At 33.1% G+C, this 18526-nt stretch overlaps 1 protein-coding gene across 3 annotated transcripts; it reads left to right on the top strand.

The window, feature by feature from the left end:
• The first annotated feature begins 611 nt into the window (after positions 1 to 611).
• Positions 612 to 18296, top strand: LOC148622253 (uncharacterized). 3 transcript variants are annotated; one of them, XR_015920612.1, is made up of 9 exons: positions 612 to 947; positions 6266 to 6509; positions 6814 to 6930; positions 7510 to 8140; positions 8573 to 8738; positions 9410 to 9595; positions 10959 to 11173; positions 14355 to 14477; positions 16606 to 16726. XR_015920612.1 is itself a non-coding variant. In XM_088571960.1 (8 exons), the coding sequence occupies exons 1-8, from the start codon at positions 850 to 852 to the stop codon at positions 17235 to 17237; spliced, it is 2289 nt and encodes a 762-aa protein (XP_088428086.1). In that variant the 5' UTR covers positions 612 to 849; the 3' UTR covers positions 17238 to 18296. The 3 variants fall into 3 exon arrangements, 2 of the variants coding, with proteins under 2 accessions (XP_088428086.1, XP_088428087.1); XM_088571960.1 differs by lacking the exon at positions 14355 to 14477 and having other exon boundaries at positions 16606 to 18296; XM_088571961.1 differs by lacking the exon at positions 16606 to 16726 and having other exon boundaries at positions 14355 to 16598.
• The last annotated feature ends 230 nt before the right edge of the window (positions 18297 to 18526 follow it).

Raw genomic sequence — 18526 nt, 5'->3', positions numbered from 1 at the left:
CATAAGTGAGTGAAATTCTGGTCCACTCAAAATAATTCACACAAGGCGATACCATTCAATTGAACGAAGAATCATGATATAAATAAGTAATAAAAAGTCAATAGTGGAAAAGAATCCGAAATAGACTTTAAAATGAAATTAAGACAATCAAATATCACCATTAAACAAGGGACAGTAACAACTATATAAATTGTACGTAAACGATAAACAGCTCTTTCTTCAATTAGTATGAATGAATTGACTGTTTAATGTGTGTACAATTGAAATTTTAAAACCGAATAAGACACCTCTTGTATATAAATATTCTTGAGACATATTTTGGTTGTAATCTAACCGATCTTCCTTCAATTTGAAAACTGCTTATTTAATATGTCCATAATCATTCATCCGAATACATACTCAAAGAGTAAATATAAACTTTAATAAATTCACCTTGACCGTCAACGATACCAATGTCAGTACCATACAGACCAGTAACTATTTCATTAATGTTTTGGTAAATTTCCATTTTTTCATGGTTTGATGCGCTTCAGTACGCAACGTGGCTTTCTATTCGTTCTTGTTAAACGTGCAATATCACATTGATATACATGTATGTAATTTTAGAATACCTGTGCACAACATATCAATGCAGCTATGTGTTCGCAATCATTTAACGAGATATTGAAGTTATTTACCGTTACCGTTTTCATTTTTATACCATTTCGACGTAGTTTTATATAGCTTGGAGCGATGACCTTCAGTTATCAATGTTTTAAATCGTGTAGTTAAAGAAGCTTTCTGACCTAGAATCTAAAGCGACTTCATTGACGTTGTTTGTTAATTTGCAAGTGCTTTCCGTTTACAAAGATGCGGATTTTAGCTTTAGCTGTTTTTTTGGTGGACACAGTACAAGCAACTAATTCATCGTGCAAGATTACATCGCTTGGTAACGGAACGTTGTCCAGGTGAGTCGCCTAAAACAAACACATTATTCAAATAAAACAGAAGAACGAATGAAATATAATGAGAGAATCAACAAACAAAATTGAGGCGTCTCACAAAAAATCGGAACTAGTACTATCTTACTAAATGCAAAAGCGTCGCCTTCATGATCTTTGATACCTTTCGGACTTTTCATATTGTGATCGAAATTCTGTAGTAATTATTAAAAATCGAATAAATCAGATTAATAAAGTCGACGGTGAAAGTCGCTACATTAACGGATGGATAAAAATACACATATTTTCGACAGACAAATAGTATGGCAAGTGATGTGTTGCAAAATACATCACTTTCCCATTTTTATTCAACATTTTCTTCTTTATATGCAAGATTTTTTTCATTAATATGCAAGATTTTTTCATTAATATGCAAGATTTTTTCTTTAAAATGCAAGATTTTTTTCTTAAAGTGCAAGATTTTTTCATTATTGTGCAAGATATTTTTATTATAATGCAAGATTTCTTACTGAAATACAATAGTCGTTTTATTAATATGTAAGATTTTTTTCGTTGAAATGTAAAATTATTTATTATAATGCAAGATTTGGTTTTTGAAATGCAAGACTTTTTTCATTAATAAGTAAGTTTGTTCATTAATATGCAATATATTTATTGTAATGGCAAAATCATTTATTAACATGTAAGATTTTTTTCGTTAATATGCTACTCCTACAACGTAAGAGGTTGGAAAACTTTTCCTCCCTACCACAACCTCCTACTCCCGAGCGCCATATATTGCATCCCGCTCGTTCAGAATTATAGTAAAATATTTACCATTTAAAACATTTGATACAATTTTTTACCCTAACACAGAAGAAGGTGACTAAACTGAAGAAAAACAAATGACCTACTTGATGAGAAAATCCAGCAATCCTGGACATCTTGTGTAAAAGAAGTTTAAATTAACTTCACATTCGGTTTTCAGCTCTTTGAATGGGTACATCCGGTTGATAAAATTTCGAATTTTTATTTGTGAAACGAAAATATTAAATTAACCAACGAATTGCCATTTCCAAATTTGAGTTCTTTTTGTCGAAAATATATTGTACTACGTAAAATTAGGGACCCAATTCAAAATTGTTGGTCATTTTGAAAACAAATATTTAGGATTTTTATCGCTCGATTTCCGGTAGGTTAAACTTCTTTTATGTAAATAAAAGACTTAAAATGTTTTAAAACACATGTTAAGCTATTTCACATCTGCGGTGGCTTTCAACGTGTCAGATGCTAGAGGTTAGGATGGCACCAAGTCAGAAAATAGCTGGCCAGACAACCTCTAGCATTGCTGGAGTAAGCTAAGCACGTGTCTTCCTTTCATTTCATTTCATTTATTTCTTGACTAGTTTTCAAATAAATAATGACCATATTTGTAACACATTATTTATATCACAATACATAAATTTCAAAAAGGATCCTTGCCTTATATCCGATTTTTTTCTTTTACGGCTTGAGTCCGACGGTCTCCCTTGCCGTTGACTAACCACTTTCGCTTTTCTAAAATAAGAGACAAAGGGAAAAAACTAATTGATTGGAATTGAATTTGTAAAGAGTATAAAAAGATATTCAAAATTAAAAGAATATAAAATAAATAAACCAAAATCAAATTTAAAACATGCATGAAAAACATTCAAGTATGGTAATAAATATTTAGAAACATTCCCCCAAAAAATAAAATAAAAAAAAACCTAAAACATATATATATAAGTCATATCACAAATCCACAGATACAAATTATCACATAAATGCTTGCTTAAAAAGAACGAGTTTTTAGTCGCTTTTTAAAAACATCCACACTCACTGTAGTGTCCCGCATATCATTTGGCAAGGCGTTCTATTGAAAGGTAGCAGATTTATCAAATCGTCTTTCACCGTATGACTTTGTTCGGGTAGTTGGTATTTCTAACAAAGATTGATTTTGTATGTTTGTTGGGGTTTAACGTCCGAGCAGCAATATTTCAGCTATATTCAGACAATGAACATGAAATGGATGATAAAATGAACATGAAATGATAAAAAAAAGGATGGGTCACAAGGATAATGGGGTCGACAAATTTTGATTGCCACTGGAAATAGGGAGAGATGGGTAGGGTCGGGCAATTTAGCCTCCTGTGGCGGAGCCCTATGATTCCTACTCCGGGAGAATACCACAGTAGGGTTCTTTAACGTGCAAGGAACGTGACCTCTTTCTCAACACGGTGCACCACTATGGTTTGCGCTCAGGTTTTCCGTATTATAGCCTGACAACCCCAGCATGTAACACGCCAGGGGTGCCCCATTCCACCGCCTGGGGCATACATCCCAGTTGCTCTTTGGGCAGAGCGCCCTAACCCCCGGCTAGGGTTCTGAGCACTATTTAGTCGCCTTTTACGACAAGCTTAGCGCTGCTGCAGGCCTATTCTTTTAACACCCGAACCTGCACGGGGCAACAAAGATTGAGATCCCGATCTCAACGATCTATAGATTTTAATCAGTTCTTGAATGTAAAACGGAGCTTTGCCTGTACGAGCTTTGAAAACATACAGCTACAACTTTAATTGACAACGGTAAGAGACAGGGAGCTAATGGAGAGATTTCAGCACTGGGTGATATGATCTGATTTCCTTTTCCGTAAAATAACTCTAGCTGCGGTATTTTTAATTTTTAATTTCACCACTTGGGAGTCCATATAGAAGTACATTCCCGTAATCAAGTCTTGATGTTATCATCGAGCAAACAAGAGTTTTACATGCGTCTTCTGTGATGTACCGACGAATACGGCCAATATTGCGAATCTGATGAAAGCAAGATTTTGATATTGCACTGATCTGTTTTTGTCATCGAGAGTGTTTTGTCAAAGTAGACGCCTAAGTTCTTAACACAATCAGTAGTACTAACGATGTTTCCTCCAAAACGAAGACTACAATTCGAAAGGTCTTTGGCTTTATGTTATGGTGCGAAAATAATCAGTTCGGTCTTATCTTTATTCAGCTTTAGCATATTACTATACATTCAGATGCTTATATCGTTAAGGCAAGATTCAAGTCGCTCAGATACGTTGTTCCAATTATCGAGCGGTTGTACAACTAGACATACTTGTGTATCATCGGCGTAGCAGTGATGACACATGTTGTGTCGTCTACATATTTCACCTATCGGCTTTGAATATACAATATAGTTATGGACTTAAATAGATCCCTGGGGAACGCCATACTTAAGTTCGATCTCATCATTGTAGCACCAATTGATATTCGCTGAGTTCTGTCTCTAAGATACGCATTCAACCAACTAAGAGCTGTTCCAAAAGAATGTTCCAGGCGTCGATGGAGAATATTGTGATCGATCACATCGAACGCGGCCGATAGGTCAAGCATGTTTAGCACAGCGCAACAATTTCTATCAAGTGCCTCGTAAATGTCATGGGTGCACACGCAGTAGATCTATTTCGGTGGAGTGGTATGCTCAAATGAACAGGTTCATAAAGATTTTTCGATGACAGGTGACTTTCAAAACGATTTTCAACGATTTTTTCTAAAACTTTTGACACAAATGGCAAGTTTTTCATTACATTTTTGTCGAGGCCGGGCTTTTTCAAAAGAGTTCGCACAATAGCACTTTTGGATTCATCTGGTACGATGCTCTCCCTTAAAGACTTATTAACCATATCAGTTATGACTTTCAATACATGATTTCATTAATAATGGTGGTAAAGGGTCCAATTCACACGATTTGTTAGGAGCCTTTAGAACGTATCTCGACCACAGAAGCAGGTGTGAAATTTTCCAGAGAATGTTACATGCATACGAATTTATCTAGGTCGATTTTTTGTCTTGCAAGACAATAACCTATTTCATGTATTTAATGAATTTTATTTGTGGGTATCAAATGAAATTATACAGGAAAAGTACAATTTATTTAGTAGAAATAATTCAACATTAAGGCATATTTTAATACAAACAAAAATTTACGAAAATGACAGATAAATGCAGCTTTGAAGTTTGTGTTCTTCGTTCATCTAACATATCCATTTCAATGTGTTGACCTAATATACATTTTTAGATATGCAAAATTTAAATAAATTAAAAAATGTTAATAACGCAGTAATATCATTTATAATCTACCTGAATAATTATTTCGAAAAGTTGAAGCATATAATTGTAGATAACATGAAAACATGATCACGAAGTTGAATTTATTGATATTCATATGAATAATCACGCCTTTTACAGTTTTACATTAACAAACCGTTAAGATCCTTACTCGGCATAATAGGTTAACTTCCAGTCAGACTGAAATCGCTGAAATCGGGCTGTCAGTGTTTTTAAGGTCAAAGATTAAATTCGTATTGATTACTGCTGTGAGGACTTTATCTAAAAATAAATGAAATTTTATAACTTTTTGGGGGGGGTGGGGGTAAGGGAGGGTTGCGGGACAGAGATTGTTGCGCGTGGAAAAGAGCTGAATAAGTAAACGCTAAATGAACTTTAAAATAACAATTAAGACATGAGATTGTAACAGATAGAATATGGTTTTGTTTCAAAATCGGCATAAATAAATCAAATGTATAGATATACATGGCATCTTTTGAGACCAATATTTTCAAAGATTATGTACATAAATGATAAAAACATTACCGGAGAAAACGGCATTGGTTTGTGCATACATATGGAGTTATTAACAAGCTAGTACAATAGTTTAACGAATGATATTACCCCACTTTCCTAAATAGAAAACTTGCTGCATTTTATTTCTGTAGTTAATAAATTCGATTTCAATGGCATTTTAAACTTTAATTAGGGGTTGTAACCACCAGCAGTAAGGTAAAGCAAGTATTTGATTTTAGAAGAAATGTGATTTCTTTCTTGGATGAAATCTTACATGTAGTGACACTCATCAACGTCATCAATTATTCAATATACATGGTTATATTTATATTCTAAAACAAAACTAGGTCAGCGGGTTATTAAGCATTCACCACGTAATTAAAGTTATGTCTTCAAAGGTCAAAAATATAAGTCAAAATGAAAATGATACCGAAAATTAACGCAATTTTAATCGGAATGTTTTTTTTCAAATTAGTATGTTTTCGAATTACTCTTCGATATTCTTAATTATACTGGTCTTCGTTTTTTTTCTTCTTTGACATTATTACTCGTCATAGATTTTGATTACCAAAAGTTTGGCCCGAATTTCATTATCCTAACAAATAAAAAAACAAAACAAAAAACAAAAACAAAATAAGACAAAAACAACATAAAGTTTCCTTACTTTATACGTATAAATCGAAGAATGCTTTATTCATGAAGGTTGAGTCCCGTGTTAGAGAAGTACCAAGCCCTATTACTAATGTTCCTTGGATTCGGAGGTCTATCTATTACCCTTGGTGTTATCTACTCAACCGTACGTCGATACGTATATCGGGATACCAACAGTCTTGATACAGTCTTCGACGCTGGCGGTAAAGTAACTGTTAGTCTAACTGCTGTCACAGTTACGTCACAATTGTTATGGCCTGCTGACTTTCTACAGAGTGCAACTGTTATGACAAAGGTAAATAATAACTACATTACAAAATCGTACCGTATAGTGTATTGATGAATAAAAAGAAATGAAATAATATTATCACTCAAAATCACTTTTACACCATGTGCTCTATTGAAAAACCCATTTGCATAACGTAATTAATTGTGTTGTGAATTTTACTTTTTTGGTTATTCATTTGTAATGTTGGTCATAAATGCGTCTTATCAATTCCTGTTAATATTTGTAAAGTGTCTGGTACTGACTTTTTATTCTGGCATTTGACACGGAAGTTCATTTGTGACTAACATTTCATTTTTATTCTTGTTTACAGACAGGACTTGGAGGGTCATTATTTTTTGCCCTAGCCATTGTGTTAGATATTCTTCTATTTCCATTACTGTCTCTTACACTTAAAAGCAGAGCTCCTGGAGCGAAAACTTTTCTACAGGTAAATTTGTGTTTGTTTGATGTATTCATGGAAACGATTATGTTTAGAACAGGAAACAGAATGTAATTTACACAGGAACCCGGGAAACCTGGTGGAAAAAAACACCAATTACGCAAAAACCTATTTCACTTAAACAATACACACGAATATGAAAGAAAACAACTTGGACTCCTACTAAAACTAGAAGTAAAAGCAGGTACATCGACAAAGTAATCGTTCTCTGCTTAAAAAAAAAAACAAAAAAAAATATCGAGACGTTCACAGGATTTCAAATTCGAGTTCGTGGTGGAAATGGCCAAATGAAAAAATAAAATCCAACCAGAAACAAAAACAAAACATTTATTTATAAATAAATACCAAAAAAAATTTTAAAAAAATACCAAAGCATACAAAAAACGCCTGATATCTATCCAACATAAAACCCAAAGCGTATTATGAAAATGAATCTTGCTTACATGCAATCTACATATTCATTTCTCGACTTATGAAACATTTTAGTTATAATTTCTAAAAGATTAAATGCACTTTTGTTTGAATGCGTGAAAAAATACACCAATTATTAATTTTTTTTCTTTTTAGATAATCTATGCTCGTTATGGAAAACCTGCTCATATTGTATTCTGTTGCATAGCTCTTATTGCTAATTTAGTCACTTTAATGGGGTTGGTATTGGCAGCAAAGGCAGCACTAGATGTTTTAGCCAATGATGTGTCGGATGAGATGATTTTACTCCTTTTAGCCTTCCTATTTGGATCGTACTGTTTAATTGGAGGTCTAGGCACTACTTTCTACATTTCATACTTTACTACTGCCTTAACTTTTGTAAGTGTTCTCGTTTTTATTGTTCATGTGACTTATATAGTACCAGATGATAAATATACATCACAGGAGAACGTATACGAAGCTATGACATGTCTAAAAGGACCCGAAGGCAATTACAATAACTCATATATGACTTTCCAGTCTCGTGGAGGTATTATTTACGGAGTACTTCTGTTTCTCATGGCAACGTCTTTAAGTTTCTGTGATCAGGCTAATTGGCAGAGTAGAATTGCAGCGAAACCTGCTCAAGGAGTTGCAGGATTTTTCCTTGCATCTTATTTATGGTTTGCCATTCCCCTGACGATAACAATAGCATCTTCCAGTATATATCTTTCAATGAGTTACCAGAACGGGACTAACCTTTTAAGTACTGCAGATATTGATTCTGGTGAGTCAGCATGGTAATTTTCATATCATTCAGCTCAGTGAATATAGAGAACACTACATAGGTATGTGGTTGTATTGTGTACTTCTAACTAAAACATGAAAACAACAAAAACAAATAAGACAAAACAACAAAAATATTTGACTAAAAATTCTAACTGACGTCAATGTTAAAAGATAAAAGTACATTTAGTACAAATACATTATTACACATGTTTATCACATTGATAATCTTTTTATTGAAATTCCAAGCCTTTGACAAGTTTCTGATTCTTTTACATAGTTTTCGTTGCTTTTATCATCAATGATGTGTAAAAAATATCAACAATTATTGTAGTAAAATTTCAACTCAGGCTATGTTAAAATCGCGTAACCACGATAGATAATTGACTTGATTTTAATGGTCTAATACTGTTTTGTCACTACATTTTTAAAGGTTTCATTACCCCATATGTCATGGAAACTGTAATGGGCGAGACTGGAGCTTATATGCTGATTACAATGGTCACTATGTCGTTGATGTCCACCGGCTCAGGAGAGGTTATGGCCATCTCATCAATTATTGTATATGACATTTATAAGGTCTATATAAATCCTTTCAAGTATGTTTAATTTGTATCTTTCTCCATTTTAATAAAACGTTTATTCTTCCTTTTGCATACTGCAGCAAATGATCCTACAAAATATGCGTAAGGTCTCCATAGAAAAATAGTATCACTATAAATGTTTTACTTGAGGTAGATCATAATTAATATTTCTAGTAGATAAATTTTCCTAGTTTTTCTCAAAGATAGCCTGAAATGAAAGTACTTAGAATTTTAATGTAAAAACATTGGTCACCGAAAACAAATTAGTTTTACATCATTTAAACAGTATTACTTAATTGAAAATACATATATCCGTATGATTTTGCAAAACGCCAGTAAAGAATGTTCCGTGTAATAAGTATTATCTACTTTAATGCATAATCAAAAACAGTTGTTGATAGAATAGTTTACACGTATGTCTTTTGTGTAAAAGTTAGTTTTAGGCAAAAGGAAAAAGACTGGTCCAATATGACCATTATCGGACCCCACTGGATAAAGCATTTATAAGAATTCAATAATTAAATCAACGATAAATTAAATAGCATCACAGTTAGAATGAAATCTAAAGATAAGAGCAGGACAAACACGAACCAATATACCACGGAAAAATACTGGGAACATGAAATAAAATGAGAATCTCTTTTAAAAAATCAATGTGATTTGATATTGCATGTATTTCATTACAGCGACGAAAGCGATATAACCAGATGTCCGTTATGTAGGAATAACAGAATACGGTCAGATAATAGGAATCAAACTGGAATATGTAGATGTCCTATAGCTACATCATGTAAATTATGCTTCCAGGATATTGCAGGTAGTTTATCATCAGCACGGTATGCTAAACCTTACGAATGTGCTATACATGGAAGGTAATTAGATCATGTAATTCATATGTTGTTTTAGTTAATAGTTTTCGTAGAGAACAAAATTGTCATTAGAATTGTCGCAACGAGTAAAGGTGTTATGATTCAGGATCAAGTTCAGTTTGTTGACTGATTTTGTTCCCCAATGTTTATATTTCCATCTTTCTTTGTTACACGTCTTGTATACTACAAAGACTGATGGTATTAACTAGTTTTTTGGTTGGTAGATTTGTTTAAAGTACTTTAATATATATTGCATCTTAAATCTTAGTGGGAGCCTTTTAGATATTATTTTTAAGACTGCAAATTTCATGATCTGCACCAACAATAGTCATTGAACTGTAACAACAAAATAAAGAGTTCAGCAAACGGAACATAGATGTATAGTTTCAGAAAAAAAAATGTAAAATAATCTAAATGTTTAATTTAACTTCAAAGTTTGGGATGAAATTATCGTTGAATTTGTTTTAATTTCAAAAAATGAGCTTAATAACTACAAAGTCGGTTAATCAAAAATTTATTAATCAGAGCTTCTCTTACTCCTGAGTAAAACGGAAAGTTTCAACGAACTATTCAAGTTATTAAAAAAAGCAAAATACAAAAATAAAAAAAAATAAAAAATAACAAACAAAAAACAAAACAATTACTATATATATATATGGGAATTTTTCAGACCTTTCTATACGTTTATATATCTTCCCTGTATCAATTTGATCCGATGGAGCAGTGTAGCAAATAGAGTCGTCACATTCTGAGACGTTATAAGACGTTATATATATATATATATATATATATATATATATATATATATATATATATATATATATATATATATGTATAGACATGTAAGGGTCTGACAAATTTCCAACGATGTTAGAACTGTCAAATTTTCGATGCAAATTGTTTAGTCGTTCCCTCCGCGGAACTCGAACTCGTACCACTTTGACACATATAGCAACACCGCCTGCACAAAGTCCAGCGCCCTAGACCACTCGGTGTTGCCATAGATGTCACAGCGGTATGAGTTCGAGTCCCTAGCCTAGCTGCCCGAGTGGTCTAGGGCGCTGGACTTTGTGCAGGCGGTGTTGCCATAGATGTCACAACGGTAAGAGTTCGAGTCCCGCGGAGGGAACGACCAAAAATTTCCTTGGCATATTTGACAGTTCTAACATCGTTGGGAATTTTCAGACCCTTCTATAAGTTTACGTTATCTTCCCTGTATCAATTTGATCCGATGGAGCAGTGTAGCGAATAGAGTCGTCACATTCTGAGACGTATATATATATATATATATATATATATATATATATATATATATATATATAGTGTTCACCGTTATATTGAAGTAATTCCTTTCTTTTAATTCAAGCTATCGTCGCTACGAAGACCAGCTATTACACTACAAGAGTTGGTGCATGATATGGGTTACCATTTCTATCATACCATATGGATTAATTATCATAAATAGTGGTGTAAATCTGAACTGGGCAGTATTTACCTTGCAAGGACTTCTAAGCGCTTTTCTTTGTCCCTTGGTTCTTACCATTACATGGCCAAAGTGCACAGGAAAAGGAGTTATATCAGGTATGTTAACGTGAATTTTTTGTCGAGGAAGTCTATTTATTGACTGAACTTGACTTAGAGATCGTTGGCAACCACATTACGTAACCAGGGTAGACATTTCAACATATAACTACCAAAATAACACTCCGCTGGTTATTCTCCTTGCAAAGTTTACATTAAGATATCGCTCTACCGCCGATCATACTCCATGTCAAATATGTGATGTTTACCTTACATAAGACATGGGCGTGTAGCGATATTAAGGCTATTTAATATGAGTAGAACTGCAAGATTTCAATGATTATATAATATTAACTATTTAAATTTTGACGCAGAGAGCTGGACTATTTTGTCTAATTGACCCGAACATTCGCAGGGAGGAAAGCTCAATCGAGATTTGCCAATTTATTTCTCTCGATCTGACCCTTTTAATGAAGATGTCGGGGGCTTCTAATGACGGATTGTCGGAGCTGCAATGTAACCTTTTGTGTAGTAAGTATAGATTAAAGTTGCGGATCCAGGGGAGGGTGCATGGTGTTGGCACCCCTACTTTTATTGGAAAATTTCAGGTGTGATTAATTTGATCCCTGGAATTTAACTTCTGTACATAAAATGCAAGCACTGTGTACATATATGTTAATTACTACATATACATGTACAATATAAAATGGTAAACACACATGTGCATATATGTAACAAACAAAGAAGTATTTAAAATAGAAAATAAACAGAATTGTTAATTATTATGATTTCAAAGCAGAGACATAAATGTTTCAACGGTAAGGATGAAAGGAAGTCATGTGGTATATTTATCACATTCAGTAGGTAATCTTGAACTATCAAAAAGGAGGGGTATCCAGTGAAATAAAGAAATATCCTGGGCATGCGAGTGGAGACATGAACCGTGACATTACACATACACTTGTACATGTACATGTTCCTAAAATCCAAACTTCCACACCGACCATAGACCTATATTGCATACCCTATATCACACCCTTAGACCTGTATCACATACCGTATATGAGGGGCCTGATGGGTTATTTTCGTTCTTCATGATCGGCGCATTTTCGCTATCGTGATCCGTTTTTCAACAGACTTATTTTTCGTGATTCGTGATGACAGCATTGTTCGTAAATCGTTTTCATTGGAGTTTTATGTTCGTTCTTCGTGATTGAGACATATATTTCGTTCTCGTGATTTTTGTTCCTTAATATTACGGAAATAAAGAGTTCCATTGAGTTGTCTTTCTTGGCTTAAAAAGTTGAAGTGGCGCGATAGTTTTAAAAGTGCAATCAGAACCTGGGAGAATTCGAAACATGAATAAGTAATGAGCCAGTAATGCATTTGATTGTAGCTAAATTGAACCAATCTACAACACAAACAACCAGCTTCTGAATCTCTATTATCGAGATTGATTGGGGATACTCTTTTTATATTTTCGTGATCCGTGATCATGGAAATTTATTTTCTGTGTATCGTGATTGACAAAAAATCAACTTGTGAATCGTGATGAGACCCCCCATCAGGCCCCTCGTATATCACACTCCTAGACATATCTCATACTGTATATCACACCCCTAGACCTATAATGCATTCTATATCACACCCCTTGACCTATATTGCATTCTATATCACACACCTAGACCTTTATTGCATTCTGTATATCACACCCCTAGACTTCTATCGCACACCCCTAAACTTATTTCAATTACCCTATATATCACACCCACAGACATATATTGCATACCTTATATCACACGCCTAGACCTATACCGCATACTGTATAGGACGTATATCGCATTCTCTAAATCACACCCAAAGACCTATATGGCATATCCTATATCACACCCCAAAACCCATTTCAAGTACCCTTTATTAACCAACTACCCAAAATATGTGAAAATATGTCAAAAAAGTGACCATTTTGATATGAATTCAAACCGGGTATATATACGGGACCAATATGGGTGAAACCAGGACCAAAACGGCATCATAACTTCTGGTCGTTTGAAACCGACATTTTGAGCTAAAATTGGATTTCATGAATTGTGATCACCAGGACTAAAAGTTGCAGAAACACAAAAAAAAAATCTTCCATTTTATACAAAAAGGATATTTAAGACTTATAAATGCAAATAAACGTACATATTCTTGTTAAAAAACAAGAAAACAACTGTTCTACAAATCAACTAGGTGAGTTGGTTAATAAAATTGTCAATAAATATGTAATTTCATATTGGCCCTGTTATAGGTTTCGGTCAATCATATTGGCCTCGACAGCCATATTGGCCTTCGGCGATGCCTTGGGACCAATGCGACCGCCTCGACCAATATGACAGACCTCAAACCTATAACAGGACCGATATGAAATTACATATTTATTAACCTATATTATTAACCAACTACCCAAAATACGTTAAAAAATGTCAAAAACTGACTAATTATATGAATTCAAACCGGGCATCTATACGGGGCTGATATGAAAAAAGGGGGTCAATATGGATCAAACCAGGGCCAATATGGCATCATAACTTCCGGTCATTTTGAGTTATAATTGGTTTCATGAATTTTGATCACCTGGACTAAAAGCTGCAGAAACACCAAAAAAAAACATGTTGTTTTAACAATTACAGGTGAAAAGTAACCTGTTCTACTCTTACTTACATGTATGTTACCTGTTATTAATAGTTATTGAAACAAAGATGTGCTCATGAAGTACACTGTACATTTTTGTAAAGTTTGTTATTTTATTTCAGATAAATTTGAATTATTTTAGAGAAATAGATGTTTATTTTTTTTCTTAATTAATACAGCTGATAGAGATTTTAAAAGAATAAAACCTTAAAACACTGAAATATAGTAGATATATACTGTATTAACATTTTTAATGTAGGACAAAAACTATGAATAATGACAGAAATATTGTTTGCAAATTTTCAATCTACCAGTATTGATCACTATGGGAATATTGACCAGGTGGTTTAACAAACAGTAAAAACCTGATACAGTTATAACCACCCAACCTTTATTTTTGTCTGATTTGCACGAAATTATATGTACATGTTACAATATTTCCCAACAATAGGAGGTTTCTCCATATCATATGGTTAAAATACATGTATATTTTCATGAATTTACATTGTAACATTTTGCATGTATCAGACACTGTTACAATTTTTTTCCCTTGATTTCTTTTCAGTGGTTATCACTTAGAAGTTTCACTAGATGAAGTGGGAAGAAAGCAAAAGTAAAATAGACCATTTATGTGCTGGGACACTACTTAAGCATGAAAAAAAGTTCATGATTCTCAAGTCTGGTACATGTATGTGTAGCATGAAGCAGCTGTAAATGTATATGCCAACATCTCTCAATAAAAAAACATTAGCACTTATATATTTGCAAAACAAGTACGAGTTACTTGAATTGTAATCTTATACATATTTGTGAAACAATTATGCAGAAAAAAAGTGAAAGAAATGCACATACATTATTGAAGGCAGACAGGTATAAAACACTCAGCAAATAGTGATTCATCATAAAAAAGTGGTACTCGTGAGGTATGGGTTCACTGGTAACTTTTGTTTTGGAGAGAAAAAAAGATGGATTTATACTCAAAGTGCATGCGTGATGAAGACATATTCCCTGTATTCACCACATACATTGACTTTCCAACTTAATTGGAATCTTTAATTGCTCAAATCTATGACTACAAATTTTTTTTCAGGTTAATGATCTTTAAACTACATGTACATAGTAATTTTTACAACAAGAGTTTTTATCCTTGTTTGAACTGAAAAAATCCTAGAAAAATGTAATTATTTATTGTACATACCATAGCCTAATCTAGACAACAATGACAAAGACAAATTTTAATTTTAATTTATTCCAAACAAATCTACATCAAAGTGAGCACAAGCAAGGAAAAGTATTTTGCTCATTTCTCCCTTGAGATTGGGCCTTTGTTCAACTTCCTCCAGTCTGCAGGATTCATTTCTACTTCATGCATCTCCAAACCGAAATTTCAAGGTGTGGGTCCAATTTTACTTTGAAAATTCATCGGATATTGATAGTCAATAATTCTCAGAGGAATTCATATTTTGTAAGAAATGCTGATTTAAGTATTAGGAAATTCGAGGGCATCAACGTACCAAAAGCAATAATACAAAAGAAGATCAAAAAATATATATCGATAAACGGACTGTATAAATATACACTGCGTTAAAACAAATGGTTATTCTTTAAAGACTAAGTTTTGATCGGTTTATTTTGCTTACAATTTGGTTACATGAATATTTTTTATTACTTGAGGTCTTCCTTGACTCAGTGCTTCAGCACTTTGATTTTAAATCCACACCTTCATGTTCAAAATAGGATCTAAGGCTTGTTTTATGTAAATACGTTTAATTGGCAAATGTTAAATACTATACACTAATATTATTTCATTATAAGTCTAGATTCATGTACTTTATTATAGTCCGTTGACGCTTTATATAAATCTTCGACAAAAATAGTTTATATAATTACAATTATCTACCCTTTCACTTGTGATTCTCACTATAAAAAGGTAATAACAAAAATATCGAACCGAAAAACTCAAAGCAAAAGACTGAAGGAATACATGTAGTCAAAAGAATGAAAAGGCAAAATCAAGGCGAAAACCGGGAAATTAGAAACAACCGCAATTGACAAAACATTTCCTTTTTTATTTTGTTTGTTTCCATATACGTCCAAACCCTATATGTATATATGATTGACTTTTTAACGTTTTGATTAATCACAAAACTGACACAAAGACTTATAATAAAAGTAAGTTATATTAACGCAATAAATCCTACTTCTTGATGCCTGTATATTGTTAATTCCTTCCTGTGACAACAAGGACACCAGGTTCCGAAGTAACTCTCAAATATAAAATGCGAGTATAAATTTTATATCTTCGTTTTTTCTTTTTTTTCTTTTTCTTTTTTTACTTTTTTTTCTTTCGTTTTCTTTTTCTTTTTTTTAAATTTTGCAAAGTTTTGCATTCCTAGAAATATGATATTGATTAGCCGTTCATAATTCCTGTGAAATGAGGGGTCGCACTTATGTGCTTGATTTTGTTTTTATGTACTATGTACATGTATCTGTACCGTTTTAATTGGGAGAATCAGAAGAGTATTCAGACCGAAGTTACATATTAATGAAATGGCGAATGTTAGTAAAATATCACATTCTTGTTTATGGTTAATACTAAACGTCTATGATAAACTGTCCATAAACACAACATTTATCCCATAGCCAAGGTTCAAATAGTAATAGCTTTTCTTCTTAGGTGTGAACAGATTCAAGTGCTGGGATTCTTATGCGTGTCAACATATTCACATTTGTAGAATTCTGTGAGTGTCGACAAAATAAGTGGATGATCATCTTTTAGTAAAATTAGTACTCTTTAAAATGTTTTATATTTTCAGGTAGTGTATGTGGAGGTATATGTTATTTTGTGGGATTGTTAGTTGTAACTGAATTAGTTTACGAGACAGGTCTACGTGACTTTTTAGTAAATTCATCTAAAGATTACAGTTTACTTGGTGGTATGATATCTGGTGTAACTGTAAGTGTAAGCCTAACAGTGATAGTCTCCCTTTGTACTAATAACATTAAATCAGCCAAGGATGCTGAGAAGATATGGGATAGAACTATGTCAATTGACAATCCACTGAGCCCATGGAGGAGACTTTACCATGACGAATTAGTTCGCATTCATGTAGGAGAAGATGAAGCAGTAACAACAAAGCACATGGTCAAAATCTTCCGGAATGCCCGCTTCCTTGCTATTTTTGGTGGTTTGTTTAGTTTATGTGTGTTCGGCATCGTGATACCGTCTAGTGTTTTGACAATGGACATCCTGTCATCCAGTCAATATAACACATGGGTAACAGTGTGCCAGGTGTGGGTCATGATCGCTGCAGCATTTGCTATTTTGGTTCCACCAGTAGAAGAAGTTGCCAAAATAGTAAAAGACTACAGGGATAGTAAACAGAAGAAGCACAAATATATTAAAAAATCACAAGACAAAACAAATATCGGAGATTATAAATTTTGAACTAACCTTTTGATTTAACACACATGTAATAAATGTCGTAGATTTCATTAGCCATGATTTATACTAACGTCTTAATATAGTATGGCTGTTAAGATATAGCTAGGCAATTTATATTTCTGTAGATGTTTTGTAAAAATTAGCGTAAGCTTATAACGTTCCACTGCAAGTTATAATTATCTCAACAAGTTTTCTTCCTGACAAATACATCTCGTCCATATAATCTCCGTGGTTGAGTTAATTAATATATTGTTAGTAGGAGTATTGCAGTGCAACAATATGTTATCATTATATATAATTATAATTCTTTTGTCCAAAACAGTATTTCTTCTACACAATAGAAAAAGAATGGATATGTTGAAACGCAACAAATGCACCAGCGTAAATACAAAATAGTAAATACTTTCAGGGATGACCAAGACATCTTCAACAGGTGTAAACACACCTTTAAATAAGCCCAGAAATGTCCCCACCAAACAACACAAGTAATTAAAATCCGTGGTAACAGTACGATGACACTTTTTCAGAATAAAAATAAAATAAAATAACAAAATGACCGATATCTCTTGACTGTGCACAGGGGCATGTGTGCGGTGAGGATAACTAGTTTTTTAAGACTTTAATCGCCCTTTTTAGTGTAAGGTCAAACAAAAATGAACTGCCTTAAACTCAAGTTTATAATCTAGTATTCTATGGTAGGTAATCTCGATAAAATGAAGAATAAATGTTACTATGGTGGAGATGCTCTTTTCATATAGTTTGGCAAGTTTATGGTGATAAAAGAAAACTGAAGACCTTGAAGGTACTATTTCCGTAAATAGATGACACAATGTAAAACTGACGAAACAAAACGAGAAGTCGTTAGCTTTTTGATGGTATAGTTGATAAATGAATGTGTTACTTTTCAAATTTTCGTTAATTTCTCGTTTGAAATCAAACATTAAGCGCATTTTAATGGGTAAAAACGCGAAGAAGGTGTTCACGAAACACTGCTAAATAAATGTTAAATAAGTTAATTTGTATATTTAAATGCATATGTAATAAAAGAAATATTCAAATTCATATTGGTACTGTTATTGTTATATTTTCCACATATCTTTATACGTTTCATCGTATCATTTAACAGTCTACCATTTCCCATTGCACATTTGTTTAATAGCCATCATATTTTCTAATGAAACTATTACATGGAACTTAAAAGAAAAAAAACAACTCCATCATCATTTTCAGTCAGTTTTCCAGTGACTTATTTAAACTTATTTTGTTTGTCTGCAAAGAGCTTAAAGACGATT

This window comes from Perna viridis, chromosome 3, assembly GCF_037379345.1.
Source record: "Perna viridis isolate PV_CMFRI_1.1 ecotype Kerala chromosome 3, ASM3737934v1, whole genome shotgun sequence".
Taxonomy (NCBI): Eukaryota; Metazoa; Mollusca; class Bivalvia; order Mytilida; family Mytilidae; genus Perna; species Perna viridis.
This window is presented reverse-complemented; position numbering and strand designations above follow the sequence as displayed.

Excerpts from the sequence above, each read along its gene's own strand:
- LOC148622253 (XM_088571960.1), top strand. The coding sequence starts at position 850 with ATGCGGATTTTAGCTTTAGCTGTTTTTTTGGTGGACACAGTACAAGCA. Across the intron at positions 6,931-7,509 it reads GAGCGAAAACTTTTCTACAG|ATAATCTATGCTCGTTATGG; the intron begins GTAAATTTGTGT and ends TTTTCTTTTTAG. Across the intron at positions 8,739-9,409 it reads GTCTATATAAATCCTTTCAA|CGACGAAAGCGATATAACCA; the intron begins GTATGTTTAATT and ends ATTTCATTACAG.